Below are 16,199 nucleotides of genomic sequence, written 5' to 3' on the forward strand. Positions count from 1 at the left end.
TTGAGTTACCAAATAAGTAGAGAAATATTTCATTGGGTATATAATAAATTTTCTAACATTTTCCCACCAGTAAGTAGTTTTCTAAGTTGACCAAACATCAAATCAGAATCTAAACAGGAATTATACTGAAATAAATTCACATCACAGAAAAGGTTCTGTATTTGTTTGACCAAATTGCATGCATATAGTGCTTATTTAGTTATAACTGCTGTGTATTAGATAAAGATAAAAATATATGTATGGATTATTTCTAAGGAAAGGCTAATTTCCAAAACCTTGTATTTTAATCGCAACAATAACAGGAACATTAAATCTTCCCTGTTCCACCTCTGAGTCACAGATCACCCGGCTTTGCAAAAGTCTGATTTGTAGCATTTTTGTTAGTGTACTTTGAAATTAATTATCCAGAAAGCTCAAGGAGAAGGAAATATATTGAGATAAGAAAGAAAGAGACAAAGAGAGGAAGAAAGAAAGAAGAAACAAGAGCCTCACTTTTTCTTTGTAGTGCCTATTCCAGTTTTGATCCTCGGAATCCTTTTGATCTTTATCTGAAGAAGCCTAGGTAGGTTTCATTTTGGATCCAGCCTTTGGTCTCTAGATCACCTCTGGGGTCTTTGGTTGTGAAAGCAGTTCTTAGATACTCTTGACTCCTGTGGCTTCAGTCATGAGTTGTTAATGTGGCAGTAATTAGTGTCTACTTAAATTTAATTTTTAGAGATGTATTTGAAGTACACTAAAGATGACCATGGTTCTGAATATCTTCAGAAAATCTTCAAAGAAAGTGAAAGTTAAATCTTTAACAGTGCAGGGAGCTTGTACATTGAAAAATACATTTCTATGGCTTGGTTTCTTGAATATGCCAAAACCCAATTTGGATTAAATTTGTTAGAAATTATGCAGTAGTAACAGCAAAGTTTTAAAGCAAATTAATGGTTACAAGTAGTTACAGAGTAGGTTGGCTTTTAACCAAGGTGAATTTAGATGTGTCAACTAATAGCTTTTCTATAGTATGTAACAAATCTGAGTTTTATTATGCTGTGAATTATTCAGTACAGTATGATCAATTACAGTGTAAACAGTGTTAGTTATAATCTTGGGCTTCAAAAATTAATGTGATTGTCCTTTGTCTTCTTTGCCTAAGTGATTTGCTGGTATTTAGTTTCGGATCCCTTATTATTCCATTAATCATTATTAGCTCATTAGCTTAAAAGTTTGATTTAAAATAGTCTCAAAATAAGAGTAGCTGTACTGTGAGGAATTTATACAGTGCAGTTTCATGTTAGAACTAAAGGTAATTATGTAGTTATTTGTAATTTTTCATGGTAACACTTAACATGTTTAAGATTTCTAAGGTTTTAAAAAATTACCTTTGGTACAATTCTTAGAAATTCAGAGATTTCCAGGGATTCACTACATTACAGTGTTTGCCTAATTTATACTGGTGTTCATTATATATTTTAATCAACTTTAGTGTTTACTTTGTAAAACATATATATTTTATTTGAAATATTACTTTGGTTCTTCATGAGTGCATTTTGACAAAACACATACTTTTACAGTCTGGACAACTTAAATTTGTGATGTGTTAAGCAGTATTTTAAAAATATAATTTTACACGTGAAGTGTGATCACAAGAAACAATTGTATTTAAGACTAAATTTACTATCCGTTTTGAATAAGACATTCCCTTATCAGTCTTCTATTGTTTAATTAACTTTTCTGTTTGATAGCACTTTTGACTGTGAACATGAGCTGGAAAAATGCTATGTTTTTATAAATTGTCTTTCTAAAATGATTTCAGACCTACATGATATAGTGGAAAGAGCACTGACTAGTAATTATTTACTCTTTGAAGTCAGAGTGCCTCACAAATGAAATGCGTCGGATGAAACAAGGTGAAACTGTGACAGCAGTCTTTCCTGTGCTGTTCCTGCAGCCCCTCCCAGTGTGCCTTGCCATCAGTCTGTCTTGCAGGGTTCCCACGGCAGGGCTTCTGAGGTCACCAGCATTGTCTCTTCTTTGACCGTGGGCTGCTGCTCTTGCTTCACAGAGCTGGGCTCTGGTTTGCTGGTTGGTGGCATAGCTGACACCAGAACCCCTGTCTGACTAGTAGTCAGAGGCACTCATGTCATGAAAATGATTTGAAATCATTATAAATCAGCAAAGTCTGATAACAACTGCCAGCTTTCCTTGTGTTTTGATTTAAAAAAAAAAGACTCTAAATATTCTGGATATAAAATTACTGGATATAAAATTACTTTGAAGAAATAGATTAAGGTTTGAACACATCAAATTGTAGGGAATTTTATATTTTTGCAATAACAAACATTGACAACAGCAAAATGTTGTAAAGGTAATTTTAATCCACCATATGCTTACCAATTCCTTGATTCTTCTAAACAAAGACAGCTAAAAGGGGCATGGATTTGGCCAAATCTTGACATCTATAAATACAATGTTGTGGGCATCCTTTTCTGTTTATATAAATTTATCTACTAAAATGAGATAATGGGAGGAAAGCAAGATTTGATGAAATAAACTTTTTTGTACATTGCTCTTTTCACTGTCTTATGTACTAGGTTTTCTTATTTTTCCTCAGCACATTTCCCAACCTTTTGGATATTCATTTTAAATAGGGAAAGCTCCCTACATTATAAAGAATATTGGCACCATTTATTTTACACCTAGGCTAAAGGTTAACTTTCAGAAATGAGCTACTTTCCTATATGTGTTTACTTGTGCTTCATGATATTTCTGGATCATTCCAGTCATAGAGACTTATTACATGTAATATTTCCTGCTACCTGTGAAAAGATAGATTTTAAAGAATGTATAACCAACAATCCATTTAATTTTTACTAGCATGTAGAGGACTTATTTGTATCTAATTCATGAATGTAGTTTTACTGTAGGATGTCACTTGTAAATGGAACAAAGTACGTTATCTTTATAGTTATTCTAAGATGTACATTATGTAAGAATTGTAAATATTTGCCTGATTAAATTCTTTGTATGCCAAGAAACTATGTGAAGTCAATAAAAATCTCACCTCTGGCATAGTTCTTTTATGTTCAGACTTCTACTTTATCGTGAACTACAACTGCAGATATACCTGTTAACTGTCACGCTTTTCGTATTTTCAGTTTTGTATTCCTTTCTTACCCTGTCAAATTGGTCCATATTGATCCTATTTGCTGATTGCTTCAACCATGAAATCCGTTTTGATTTTTAAAATATTTTCTTCTGCCTGCCACAGAGCTGTGTGGCTCCCAGTTCATTAGCTAAAAGCCACAAAAGGCATTTTTATGCTGTAGCTCTAATTTTTTTGCCATTATGATTGAGATATCTGTTGAAGTTTCTAATCTAGGCAACACATTTACACTCAGTCCTTTTAGTAAACAAACAAAAACATGTTTTTGCATGAATCGAGATTGAAGGAATAGAGGCTTAAAAGAACAGACTTGGAAGTGAATTGCCTGCTTTTGCTTTTCCTTTAAAAGTTAAGTGAAAGCAGACACTAAAACTATTCTATGTAATTTACTTTATTCCACTTCACTTCAGTTTCATAATAGTTATTTGACCGGGAGATGCAAACCGATAGTAAATGTTTTAAATGAAAACAGCCTACTTTCCTTTATTACAAAACAGTGCTTTTTTCATTGTAGGAAAGGTTAGTGATAAGCAAAAAGAATTCCATCCTAATTCCATCATTTGCCTGTGATGTTTAGTATGGTACCTCCTAGCCACATGTGTCTACTGAAATTTAATTAAAATTAGAATTAAGTGTTGAGTTCATGTGTTGAATTGCCACACTTCAGAGCCGCTAGCTTTGTGTCCAGTGACTACTGTTTTGAGCAGGGCAGATTATAGAATATATTCACCCTAGGAAGTTCTGTTGGATAGTATTAAGTGTGGGGGACGCTATTACTTCCATGGTGTATACCCTTCTAGACCTTTGGATGTGTGTATTTATATACAGTGGGATCAAACTGTTTTGTCACCTGCTTTCATTTAATAAATGAGGGACAAGTTTCTAAGCCTTTAATCTGCATCACTTTGGGGAGGATTTTAAAAAATCTTTTTATTGAAATTTTAAAACACTCAAAAGTAGAGAGAATAACTTTAGTAGCTATTGGTTCATGACTTACATTGTTTTATCTATACTTGTACCCATTTTTCCTCTTCCCTATTTTTTAAAGACAGGTGCCAGACATTTCATCAAATTGTTGAGTATGTCTCTCTAAATATGTATATTGCTTTTATGCAGAACCTTAAAAATGATACAAATGAACTTATCTACAAAACAGAAGCAGACTTAGAGAACTGAACTTATTTGTAAAACAGAAGCAGACTTAGAGAATGAACTTACTGTTACTAGATAGGAAGGATTGGGGAGGGGAGAATAAGGAGTTTGGGGTTGACATGTATACAACAAGGACCTACTGTCCAATACAGAAAACTCTGCTCAATATTATGTAACAACCTAAATGGGAAAAGACTTTAAAAAAGAATAGATACATGTATGTGTATAATTGAATCACTTTGCTGTACACCTGGACTTGACACAACATTGTTAATCAACTATATATTTCAATATAAAACAGTTGGGGGAAAAGGACTGTTCTTAAAAAATTATATCACCTTTCTTAAACTATGAAACTATGTAGTCAATATTCAAATTCCTCGGTATCTTGTGTTCTTTAAAAAAAGATTTTTCAAATCAGAATTTATGTAAGTTCCATTCATTGCAATTGGCTAATGTATCTGTTGAGTCTGTAAATCTATAGGTTCTTCCTCCATTTGTCACTTTAAAAAATTTCCAATTACAGTTTGTTGACTACAGCACCAACAGCACCTTTGTTTTCTAAAAATTAAAAAAAAATTACCTATTTTTGGCTGCACTGGGTTTTCATTGCTGTGTGTAGGGTTTCTGTGGCTGTGGGCGAGTGGGCTTCTCGTTGTGGTGGCTTCTCTTGTTGCAGAGCCCGAGCTGCAGGCACTTGGATTCAGTAGCTGTGGCTTGTGGGGTCTGGAGTGCTGGCTCAGTAGTGGTGCACGGGCTTACCTGTCATGTGGTGTATGGGATCCTTCTGGGCCAGGGATTGAAAGCGTGTCCCCTGCACTGGCGGGCGGACTCTTAGCCACTGGGTCACCAGAGAATTCCCAACAGCGTCTTTAGTGTCACTTTACTGATGAACATTTGATTTTAATACCTTGTCATCATAAACCTAGCTCTGCATTACCCTTGTGGCTAAATATTTGAGTACATTTTCCCTTATTCTGTTATGAAAACGATGGTTTACAATGGGTGGGTATATTTCTGATGCTCATTCACTGAGTCAAGCACCATCAGTTACTGGAGATATTATGGTTAAAGAAAGACACACTGCCTGCTCTCTTGAAGTCTTGCCTTCTTGCAGCAGAGAAAGATGGGAATGGGTAGTTCTTAGGTGGCCCTTATGGTATCCTTGAGGATGATGCCTCATCTGGACACTGCAAGGGCTGGTGTTTAGAGACCACTCTTTGAGGCAGGGACACCCAAGCCAAGGTCTGAAGCAGGAGAGGTTGACTGTGTGAAAATCCAGGGCACTGCTTTTCAAACTTTGGCTTGCAGAAGAATCACCATCAAGGCCCAGGCTCGTTGAAGGTAATAGGGCCTGAGGCTTTGTGTTTTATCAAGCTCCCTAGTGCTGCTAGTACCAATAAAATTTTGACAACCACTGTTCTGTGGATAGGAGAGAGAACTGAAAGTTTTCTTAGATTTTAGTGTTGGCAGAATATAGGCACCCTCTTCTGCTGTGGAAGTGTCTGCTTCACTGTCAAGCCTGACACCGTGTGACCTGAGCAAGTGACCTCAGTTACGCCTCAGTTAATTTTGCAAAAACACCGGGTATACAGTAAGTCTCTTTTAAAGTGTTGAAGTCAGTTAAAAAAAAAAAAACCACAAGCTTCCTGGGGAGCTCTCAACCACCCAAAGTTTGTGGTAGGTGGCCCCCCTGGTGGCTACATCCCATAGGTTGCCTCTGGTCGGCCTCAGAGATGCCAGGTGAGGTGAGCAAGTGATTCATACCTCGGGTGTCAATCCTACTTCACCGAGAATGGGAAAGGAGTTGCTAGTTTAAATTCTTCAGCCCTAGTCGCCAAGGTGTGAAAGGAGTCAGGGAGAGGACAGAAAGCCTTCAAGAAATTAGGAGGGAAAAGATAGAGAACATTTTTTGTGCGTCCAGTTTAGTCTTTTTGCTTCCGAAGGCTTAGCTTCGGTTTCTAGCGCCTGGGGCTGTGCGCTTAACGAGGGCCATTTTCCACAGACCGCACAGCCTGCTGGCTTGTGTGGCCAAGTCCTCACCGCCTGTGTCGAACACGCTGGAGGGACTCCCGCAGGCTCACCGCCCGACCCCGCTGTAATCCTTCTGAGCTTAGGACCCAGTGGCTGCCAGGCAGCCTGGCACCGCCTCTCCGCGTATCAGCGCCCGCAGATTGGCAGCTCGGCTCCGCCCCCGCCATGGCTGCCGCCAGCTGCCGGGGCTGCTAACTTGCTGCCGGGATACTGGTCTCTGCCGCAACTCGCCGGCTGATCTGTTCGCGGGCCGGCGGCGCATGGGTCTCCTCCGAGGCGGGCCCCCGTGCGCTCGGGCCATGGCGCGTCTGGGCGCTGTGCGCTCCCACTACTGCGCGCTGCTGCTGGCCGCGGCGCTGGCGGTCTGTGCTTTCTACTACCTGGGCTCGGGCCGGGAGACCTTCTCCAGCGCCACCAAGAGGCTGAAGGAGGCCCGCGCCGGGGCCCCTGCTGCGCCCTCGCCGCCGGCGCTGGAGCTGGCGCGGGCATCCTTGGCGCCGGCCCCGGGCGCTAAGGCCAAGAGCCTGGAGGGCGGCGGGGCCGGGCCGGTGGACTACCACCTGCTGATGATGTTCACCAAGGCCGAACACAATGCCGCGCTGCAGGCCAAGGCCCGCGTCGCCCTCCGCTCCCTGCTGCGCCTCGCGAAGTTCGAGGCGCACGAGGTGCTTAACCTGCACTTCGTAAGCGAGGAGGCCAGCCGCGAGGTGGCCAAGGTTTTGCTGCGGGAGCTGCTGCCGCCCGCCGCCGGCTTCAAATGCAAGGTGAGCGGGGCCCCAGCTAGAGGCTCCGGGTAGGTGACTCGGTCATTGTGGGGCCTGGCCTGGATCCAGGGGTCAGGAGGGAGGTGTCTTAGTTGCGATGCCCATTGCCAGTGCCAGCAGAAGCTTAACCCCTTAATCCGTACCCTACCTGAATTGTGCGTTCACAGCACGCTGCAGGCATGGTCCGGGGGGCGTGTCTCGGAGCCTCTATTAGCTGACTTCGTTGATCCTAGCTTCCCTTTAACTGCGGCCCCCTGGAGAATCAGCATGCCCGCTCTTTCCTGGCGTGGTTGATTTCAGCAGTCAGTGCCTTTAAGTCTGCCCCTCTTTTTATTCTTTTCAGTGTTTGACTTTTGAGGATGGAGCAGGTCACTTGAAGGTGCAGTGTCTGCTGGACAAGGTCTTAGGCCGCTTGAGTTGTTCAAATTACAGTGACATTTCTCATAGCTCTAAGGATTTCAGTTGAAACTGGTCCAGCCCAAACCCAGCCCATGTGAACCATTTCATCTCCTCAGTGTGCCTCCTCCTTCCCTTCTCTTCAGGGTCATGAACCCATTTAGAGAAGCAGCGGGTTCCTCCCAGCAAGAAAGTGCTCCAAGAGGTAAGGATATAAGATCTGGAGAGGGCAGAGCAGAGATAGTCATCTTGTTCCAGGCTGGACCGCCTGGCTCTGCTTGGGAGAGATTGTGTTCTTCATTCAGTCAGCTCAGTCACTCAGTCGTGTCGTGACCGACTCTTTGCGACCCCATGGACTGCAGCACACCAGGCCCCCCTGTCCATCACCAACTCCTGGAGCTTACTCAAACTCATGTCCATCTGGTCGGTGATGCCATCCAACCATCTCATCCCCTGTCATCCCCTTCTCCTCCCGCCTTCAATCTTTCCCAGCATTAGGGTCTTTTCCAATGAGTTGGTTCTTTGCATCAGGTGGCCAAAGTATTCGAGTATTTCAGCTTCAATATCAGTCCTTCCAATGAATATTCAGGGTTGATTTCCTTTAGGATTGACTGGTTGGATCTCCTTGCAGTCCAAGCTTAGTGTTATTGGCCTCAGTTAAGTTACATGTCTCCTTTTGACCTAATCGTTGCCCAGAGGGGATCTAATGTGTGATTTTGGGATAGAAATAGTGTGCACTAAATCACTCCAGTCATGTCCGGCTCTATGTGACCCAATGGACTGTAGCCCACCAGAGTCCTCTGTCCAGTGGGATTCCCCAGGCAAGAATACTGGAGTGGGTTGCCATGCCCTCCTCCAGGGGATCTTCCCCACCCAGGGATTGAACCCGTGTCTCATGTCTCCTGCATTGGCAGGTGGGTTCTTAGTAGCTGATCTTAAAGGATGGAGACTGGTGGTAGGGGGAGGGGTGGTAAGATTAGAGTAGTGTACCATGTGTTTGTGCTGGTTGAGTGACTAAGGGGAGCCAGTGCTGGCCTCCTGCAGGGTTCAGGGGCCTGTTGGTGTTTGTTTTTGGCCACACTGCACAGCCTGTGGGATCTGAGTTCCCCGACCTGTGTCCCTTGAAGCGGAAGTTCAGTCTTAACCACTGGACCTCCAGGGAACTCCCTTTTTTGTTGTTGTTGTCTACAGGATCAAGTCCTCATTTCTTGGCAGGGCTGTCTATTGTGGGGCCGGGCTCTTCAGCTGACCTCCTTGTCCTTCCTCTACTAACTGTACTGAATGTGCCTTTACACAAGCTCTACTCTCTGCCCAGAGTGTAGCTTCCTTTCTTCCTGGGCCCTTGACCACTGTTTACGTAGTTTTTACCCTCCCCCAGGAATGCCCCTAGACATTGGGGACAGTCTGTGCCCAGCCCTCCACAGCTTTCTGTTCCAGCTTTCTGCCATAGCATCCAGTGTATGCCCTGCCCAGAACAAATGAACCCTTTGGGAACACCCACCAGTCATAGCGAGGCACCTGGTCTGGATTCCATGGTACAGGAGGCCAAGAATCCAGGTCCTGGAGCTTGTGGCTGCAGGGGCCTTGGGGTCCACTGTCTGAGCTGAGGTTCTTTCAGCCTGGGGCCCATCCTGATTTCCCTAATTGCAGTCTTGGGAGGAAGGGCCTGGCAGCCTGTTCCAGGTGTTCCTTAGGACTCCAGTGTTTGAGAAATTCTTTGCTAGTTCAAGGGAGAAAAGCAAGAGCCTTTGATCATAGGGCCAGTCTGGATAGAGCTGGGTGACTGCGGGTGACCCTGCCTCCCTTTGGCTCTCAGGGCGTGCAGACTTGGCTGGCGCTCCAGACACCACCTTGTAGACCAACATCATCATTGTTTCCCTTTATGAGTCAGAGGTCACACCCTGGGCCTCTGCCCCGTTACTAGGACTCTGCTGTCCCCTTCCTGAGCTCCAGCCACAGTGTCCTGTCATATATCCAACTTTTCCAGCCTACATGCCTCTGCTTCTTTTTTTCCACCACCAGGATACACTTTCTCTGTGCATCGCTAAGTCTCGCCCATCTTCAGATACCATCTCCTTGTTGGAGCCATCCAGGCAGCCTCCATTCGAGAGGCACGTCTTCCTCATGTACCTGGCTGGCGCGGTGGACTGCGTGCCTTCTTATCTCTGGTGCCTGTGCCTGGAACATAGTGGGCACTGTAAATACAGGTCTAGGGCAGGTCCAGGCTCAGGGCCGGGTTCACTCCTTGGAGTTTGTGTTTCATGCTCCAACTCTTTCCCTCTGCTGGCCCTGGTTCTGACAGCCAGAGCCATCACTCAAGACCCGAGGCAGCTGCAGATGACCTGAAGGGGATGATACCACCCTACCACGGCACGAAGAAGGAGAGTCTGGGGGCTTCCAACTTGATGGCTGTGTTCAGATAAGGGTTTATCATTTTCAGCTAAATTGCTTTTATTCCTTTTATTTTATTTTATTTTTTGTGTGCATCTGTTTTCTGTGTGTGACCACGGTCATCTCTGCCTGGCCCTCAGGAGCCCACCATGTATGCTTAAGTCCCCTGAATGACTGAGCATCTGCTGTGTGTCAGACCCTGAAGTCACAACTGTAGGGAACACAGACAGGGCAGGTACAGCCCCTGACACCAGGTACCCATGGTGCTTAGCATCACCCACGTATAGCCTGTCCCATTGCTGAACCTGCTGGACTGGGCACGAGATAGTCCCGAGGGAGGGAGACAGCACTGCGTTTAAACCGCAGGTGGCCAGTGACTGTTTGGGTGACGTGGGTGGCCCCTCTTTGCTTCTCAGGGCCTCCCAGGCCTCCTCTCAAATGAAGATTTAGCCCCTACTTCCCTCGGAGAGGTGAGGATTAAATGCCACCTCGTGTGCTGCAGGCAGCCCTGTGCTGCTGTGTCCGTTGTTGTGTGTCTGGTCTCACAACACTTCTACTCTGCCGACTTCTGGGAACTCAGCACTGGCGGGCCCTGCAGCCATCGCCTCCCCCCTTTCTGGGGTGGCCAGCCCCCTGCGGAGGCCCAGGGCGACTTTCCCAGTGCTGTGGGGACACTCAGGCACACAGCATGATTGCTTCTCAGAAAGGCCATCTCTGAACCCCTTTTCTGAAGCAGCTGCCCCCTTATTAGCCTTCATTACCTTTCCCGTCACCTTGTTGGTTGCACACACTCATTTGTTCATTCATTCAACAGATGTTGTTGAGTGCTTATCCTGCTCCAGGCACTATTCTAGGTGCCGGTGGCCAGCAGGAACAGAGCCAGGCCCCTGCCCTCGTGGAGCTTACATCCCAGGGCTGTAGGGGTGTGGAGGAGTTTGGCTCAAACAAATGAACAGAAGTCCTCACAGAGTGAGTCAGATCATGATCATGTAGAGAAAAGTCAAGGTGGATGAGGACACAGGGAGTGTCCGTGTGTCGGGGTGGGGAGTTGTGGGCCGTTTTGTACCGGTGGACAGGGAAGGCCTCACAGATACTGTTAACGTCTGAGCAAGGGCTGAAGGAAGCGAGAGGAAGAGCTCTTTGAACATCAAGAAACAAGTTTGAAAAAGTCACGACCCTGTTTCCTAGTTTGCATTCCACCCCTCCCTACTAGAGCACCATGCCCACAAGGGCAGGGCATTACTACCCTCTTGGTCTGTAAATGCCACCCTGTAAATGCCACCCCTGTTTCTGGCCTGAGTTGGGAGTGACAGACACAGGGGCACGTGCCTCCCAGATCTGGAACACAGGCCAGACAGACTTCTGGAGGGACAGGCTGCTTTGGACAGCAGCTGGCCGCCCTGCAGGGAGGGGCAGACCCTTCAAGGCTAATCCCAGAGGGGAAGAGAACCAGACAGACCTGCCTCTCACTGCAGTTTCTCCTCCTTCCCTAAGGGAGGCAGTAATGTGTCAGGTGGGGAAGGGCGGGCTGGGGAGCGGCAGGAGGTGGGGAGTGCTGGTCTGCTGGGCACAGATGGCATGAAATAGTGGATGGTGTTCTCTCTTCCTCCATCACTGTTCCATTCTTGGCACAGCTCCTGGCACATTCTAGGCTCTCAGAAATACTTTATAGTCGACTGATTGATAGCTGTATTGATTAAACCTGAGAAATCATAGAAGGGTTCTTGGTGTGCTGCCCTTGGTACATCAAACTTCAGCTATCTCAGAGCACGAGGCTGGGTTGCTCCATCTCCAGATGACAAGTTAGGAACTGGAAGGAGGCCTTGTGCTTTCTACACTTAAAAGTGACCACTAGATTCCAAGAGGAGCGTGCTGAGGACTTGGGGTAACGAGACAAAAGTTAAATCTCTTTGCACATCTTTTTTGAATTTGCAGTTTCTTTTATTGCAAAAAGAAAACTGTGAGTTGCTTTGAAAGAGTCCCAGCTCATAGTTGAGGCTCTAACTATGTTGAGGCTAGTTGAGGCTCTTCTTCTAAAGAAGCCTGAGGGGAAAAACCTTGATGCTGGCTTCTCAGTGAAGCTAATGACAAACAGGTGACGTTGCAATGCAGATTCCCCCGCCTGTCATGGCAGCAGGAACCTTGATCAGAAGAAAACTCTTGACTAAGTTATGACCATCTGGGAAAGAAGTGATCAAAGAAGTGTGTCCTGAAGTGAGATGCTCTTTGAAAAGACTAGATGACATTTTATACTCTAAAATTTAGAGAATTTACCGAATGCAGTGGAACCCTTAAATTATAATACATTCATGATATAACTGTAGTAATGTACCAATGGGAACATTCTCTTGGGAAACTTTAGTCATGGATCTGTAGGGAAGAACTTTGTATAGTATTATTGTATCATGCACTCTGGATAACTTCACAGATATGTTTTAAAGTTTTAAGGTAAAGTCCATCCATAACTAAGACCAGCGATCGTCGTGTATACCTGATACCTGCATGAGCTGGGCTTCCCTGGTGGCTCAGTGGTAAAGAACCTGCCTGAAATGCAGGAAACTCAGGTTTGATCCCTGGATCAGGGAGATCCCCTGGAGGAGAGCATGGCAATCCCCTCCAGTATTCCTGCTGGGAATGGACACAGGAGCCCAGGGGGCTACAGTCCATGGGGTCACAAAGAGTAGGACGCGACTAAAGCGACTGGGCACAGCGTGCACTGGTTGCTTGGAAATACTGTGGGGGCTTCAGTGCATGAATGAAATGTTCCAGCTTAGGGTAACAGTCATTCTTCATAATCACTTGACTGTTTTCTGTTCCAATAGGTCATTTTTGAAAGACCGATGATTACATTTTCTTGCAATTCAAAAAGCTTGAGATATAATTCATGTCCCATGAAATTCACCCTTTAAAATATACAATTCAACAAAACTTGAAAAATTTGAGATCTCCCTTCCTGTGACACTGTCACAGATCATTGACATGCAGTTCTACCATGATGTCATTGGAATCAGAAATACATCTTATGTGTAGAACAGACTTTTGGACTCTGTGGGAGGGGGAGAGGGCGGGATGATTTGGGAGAATGGCATTGAAACATGTATAATATCATGTAAGAAACGAATCGCCAGTCTAGGTTTGATGCAGGATACAGGATGCTTGGGGCTAGTGCACTGGGATGACCCAGAGAGATGGTAGGAGGAGGGAGGTGGGAGGGGGGTTCAGGATTGGGAACACGTGTACACCCGTGGCGGATTCATGTTGATGTATGGCAAAACCAATACAGTATTGTAAAATAAAGTAGAAAAAAATACATCTTATTAGCGGCTTTGTAGATAGCTTAATATTAAAAAATACACAGTGGTTTTTAACACATTCACCAACTTGTTCAGTTACGATCACTAATTCCAGAGCATTTCATCACCCCAGAAAAGAAGCTGTACCCATCAGCACTCATTCTCCCTTCCCCCTTTCCTCTCAGCCCTGGCATCCATGAACCTGCTTTCTATAAATTGGCTTGTTCTGAACATTTCGTATAAACAGACCTTTACTTCTGACTTCTTTCACTTAGCGTGATGTTTTTAAGGTTCATGTTGTCTGTGTGTCAGTACTTCATACCTTTTTATTGTTGAATAATATTCTGTTGTATGGCTATACCACATTTTTACTTATTCATTCATTAGTTAATGGACATTTGAGTTTCTACGTTTTGGCTATTATGAATAAATTGCTGTGAATACTCATTTACAAATTTTTGTGTGGATATGTTTTCAGATCTCTTGGGTATATACCTGGGTGTGGAGGGCTTGGTCATATGGTAACTGTGAGGAGCTGCCAGACTTTTCCAGAGTAGTGTATTGTATTATTATTTTATATTTCCATCAGCTGTGTATTAGGGTTCCAATTTCTCCACATGCTCACCAGCACTTGTTGTCTGTCTTGATTATTGCCATCTTACTGGGTGTGAGGTAGCATCACATTGTGGTTCTGATTTGCATTTCCCTAATGACTAAAGATGAGATGATTACACATTGATAAGGACAGCCAGATAAATATGTTTGGGATTTTTCTTATGTATTTAAGGGCTTCCCTGATAGCTCAGTTGGTAAAGAATCTGCCTGCAATGCAGGACATCCTGGTTTGATTCCTGGGTCGGGAAGATCCGCTGGAGAAGGGATAGGCTACCCACTCCAGTATTCTTGGGCTTCCCTGGTGGCTCAGCTGGTAAAGAGTCTGCCTGCAATGTGAGTAGACCTGGGTTTGATCCCTGGGTTGGGAAGATCCCCTGGAGTAGGGGAAGGCTACTCACTACAGTATTCTGGCCTAGAGAATTCCATGGACTCTACAGTCCATGGGGTCGCAAAGAGTCCGATACGACTGAGCAACTTTTGCTTTCGCTTTTGCTTACTTAGGCTGCTTCCCACGTGGCTCAGATGGTAAAAGTGTCTGCCTGCAGTGTGGGAGACCTGGGTTCGATCCCTGGGTCGGAAAGATCCCCTGGAGAAGACAATGGCAACCCACTCCAGTACTCTTGCCTGGAAAATTCCATGGACGGAGGAGCCTGGTAGGCTATAGTCCATGGAGTTGCAAAGAGTTGGACAAGACTGAGCGACTTCATTTCACTTTGTTTACATATTTACCAAGATACATTTTACAAGAAATACTAGGTATCTTGACTCTTCCTGCACATCCTGAAAGATGTTATAACATCTCTGGAAACACTCTTTACCGAAGGACAAGGTTTGGAAATTTCTGATGTGTTTAGTAACTTCTTGGGTTTTCCTTTGGGATCAGCTGGTAAAGAATCCTCCCACAATGTGGGAGACCTCGGTTAGATCACTGGTTTGGGAAGATCCCCTGGAGACAGGAAAGGCTACCCACTCCAGTATTCTGGCCTGGAGAATTCCATGGGCTGTATACTCCATGGAGTTGCAAAGAGTTGGACACGACTGAGTGACTTTCACTTTAGTAACGCTATGCCTAAAATCAGTGAGGTGATGTTAGTAGTATGAATACTTGATTAGGAGAATTGTAACAATATTTGTTCAGCACTTTAGAGCTTATGAAAGTGCTTGCACAAATGTTTCACCTGAGCATCACTGTGACTGGTGAAGGAACCTCTAAGGCTGAGACATCGGTGCTTTACTTGAGCTCCCACACTAAGAAGTGGGGCTGGACTGTGACATGTGCTTTGGGGAGTAGGAGGCAGGACAAGACAGGGAGCCATTGAGGGGCACAATCTGTATCATCCCCTTGCCCAGATTCCCCAAATAAACATTCAGTCTGAATAAAGACTGTGCTTGCTGCCATCATCGCTTTGCAGAGCCTTACAGAATCACCAAGCATTGGGGCAGGCTGGAAACTCTGACTCTCGGTGCAGTATCCTCCCAGTGAGCTGATAGATTAGCTGATAGATCCTGGGCAGCAGGGCAGTGACTTATTCAGTGTACACAGGGCTGGGGGTAGAATCAGCCTGGGCCCTTCCATCTTCTACTTGAGTGTCATTGTTTTCAGTGGCCTCTCTAAACCGCAGGAAAGAGTGGACAGGATACAGGGTCGTTTTCACCATCCCAGTGGAGTCTCTTCCTGTGTTTCCAAGGATCCCTCAGGCTGGAAAGGGGCGGGGAGGCACCTCTCTGACCTTTAGCAGGCCAAACCTCTGCTGTTCCCTCGGGGCCAGCTTTACAGCTGTCCAGTGCCTGAGACCACCAGAGCGTTAGTTTTGGGTGAGCTGTAACATTGCTCCCAGGGAAACCACGTGGTGTGTCACCTGTTTGGGGGTGCATGCTGGGGGCGGTTTCAGGGCTAGCATCAGCGCGCCGGCCTCCCAGGCCAGAAGGAGGAGGAGCTGAAGGAAGGCAGCCCACACTGGACCACCTCCGGTCTCCTTGCTGGTCACCGCATCCTCCCCGACACCCAGTAGGGGGAGAGCTTGCCCTGCGGCTCCCGGGCAGAGTCACCTCTCCTGCCCATCGAGCCGCGTGCAGCGTCACGCACGGCCACTGGAGGGCACCGCCGCTCCGCGTTTGCTCGGCTGGAGCCCGGGCCCTTCTCTGCCTCCTTCCACTGAGGAAGCCTGGGGCGCAATCCTAGCTGTTTTTGTTCATTCTCCACGAGCGTCCCCATTTGTCACTGCCTCCGCCACAACGCCGCTCCGTGTTTTAGAAAGGAAGACCGAAATGAAAGGCAATCTGCCTGGCGGTCATGGGTAGTCATTTCCTTCCCGCGCCGGGTGTAAGCCTGTTTTGATCAGGCCCTTTGGAAAAAGCGGGTGAGAAACAAGCTGGGAAGGTTGGATTCTGGACTGGGAGGGC

General features: G+C 45.6%; 1 protein-coding gene across 1 annotated transcript in view; it reads left to right on the forward strand.

Moving 5' to 3' along the window:
• XXYLT1 (xyloside xylosyltransferase 1) overlaps positions 6,499 to 16,199 on the forward strand; it is a 180,395-nt gene continuing 170,694 nt past the window's right edge. Inside the window, exon 1 of the mRNA XM_005675095.3 lies at positions 6,499 to 7,101. Coding sequence (XP_005675152.2) covers positions 6,598 to 7,101 — 504 coding nt within the window. The 5' untranslated portion in view covers positions 6,499 to 6,597. The remainder of the gene's footprint in view (positions 7,102 to 16,199) is intronic.

The sequence above is a fragment of the Capra hircus genome, chromosome 1 (assembly GCF_001704415.2).
Source record: "Capra hircus breed San Clemente chromosome 1, ASM170441v1, whole genome shotgun sequence".
Taxonomy (NCBI): Eukaryota; Metazoa; Chordata; class Mammalia; order Artiodactyla; family Bovidae; genus Capra; species Capra hircus.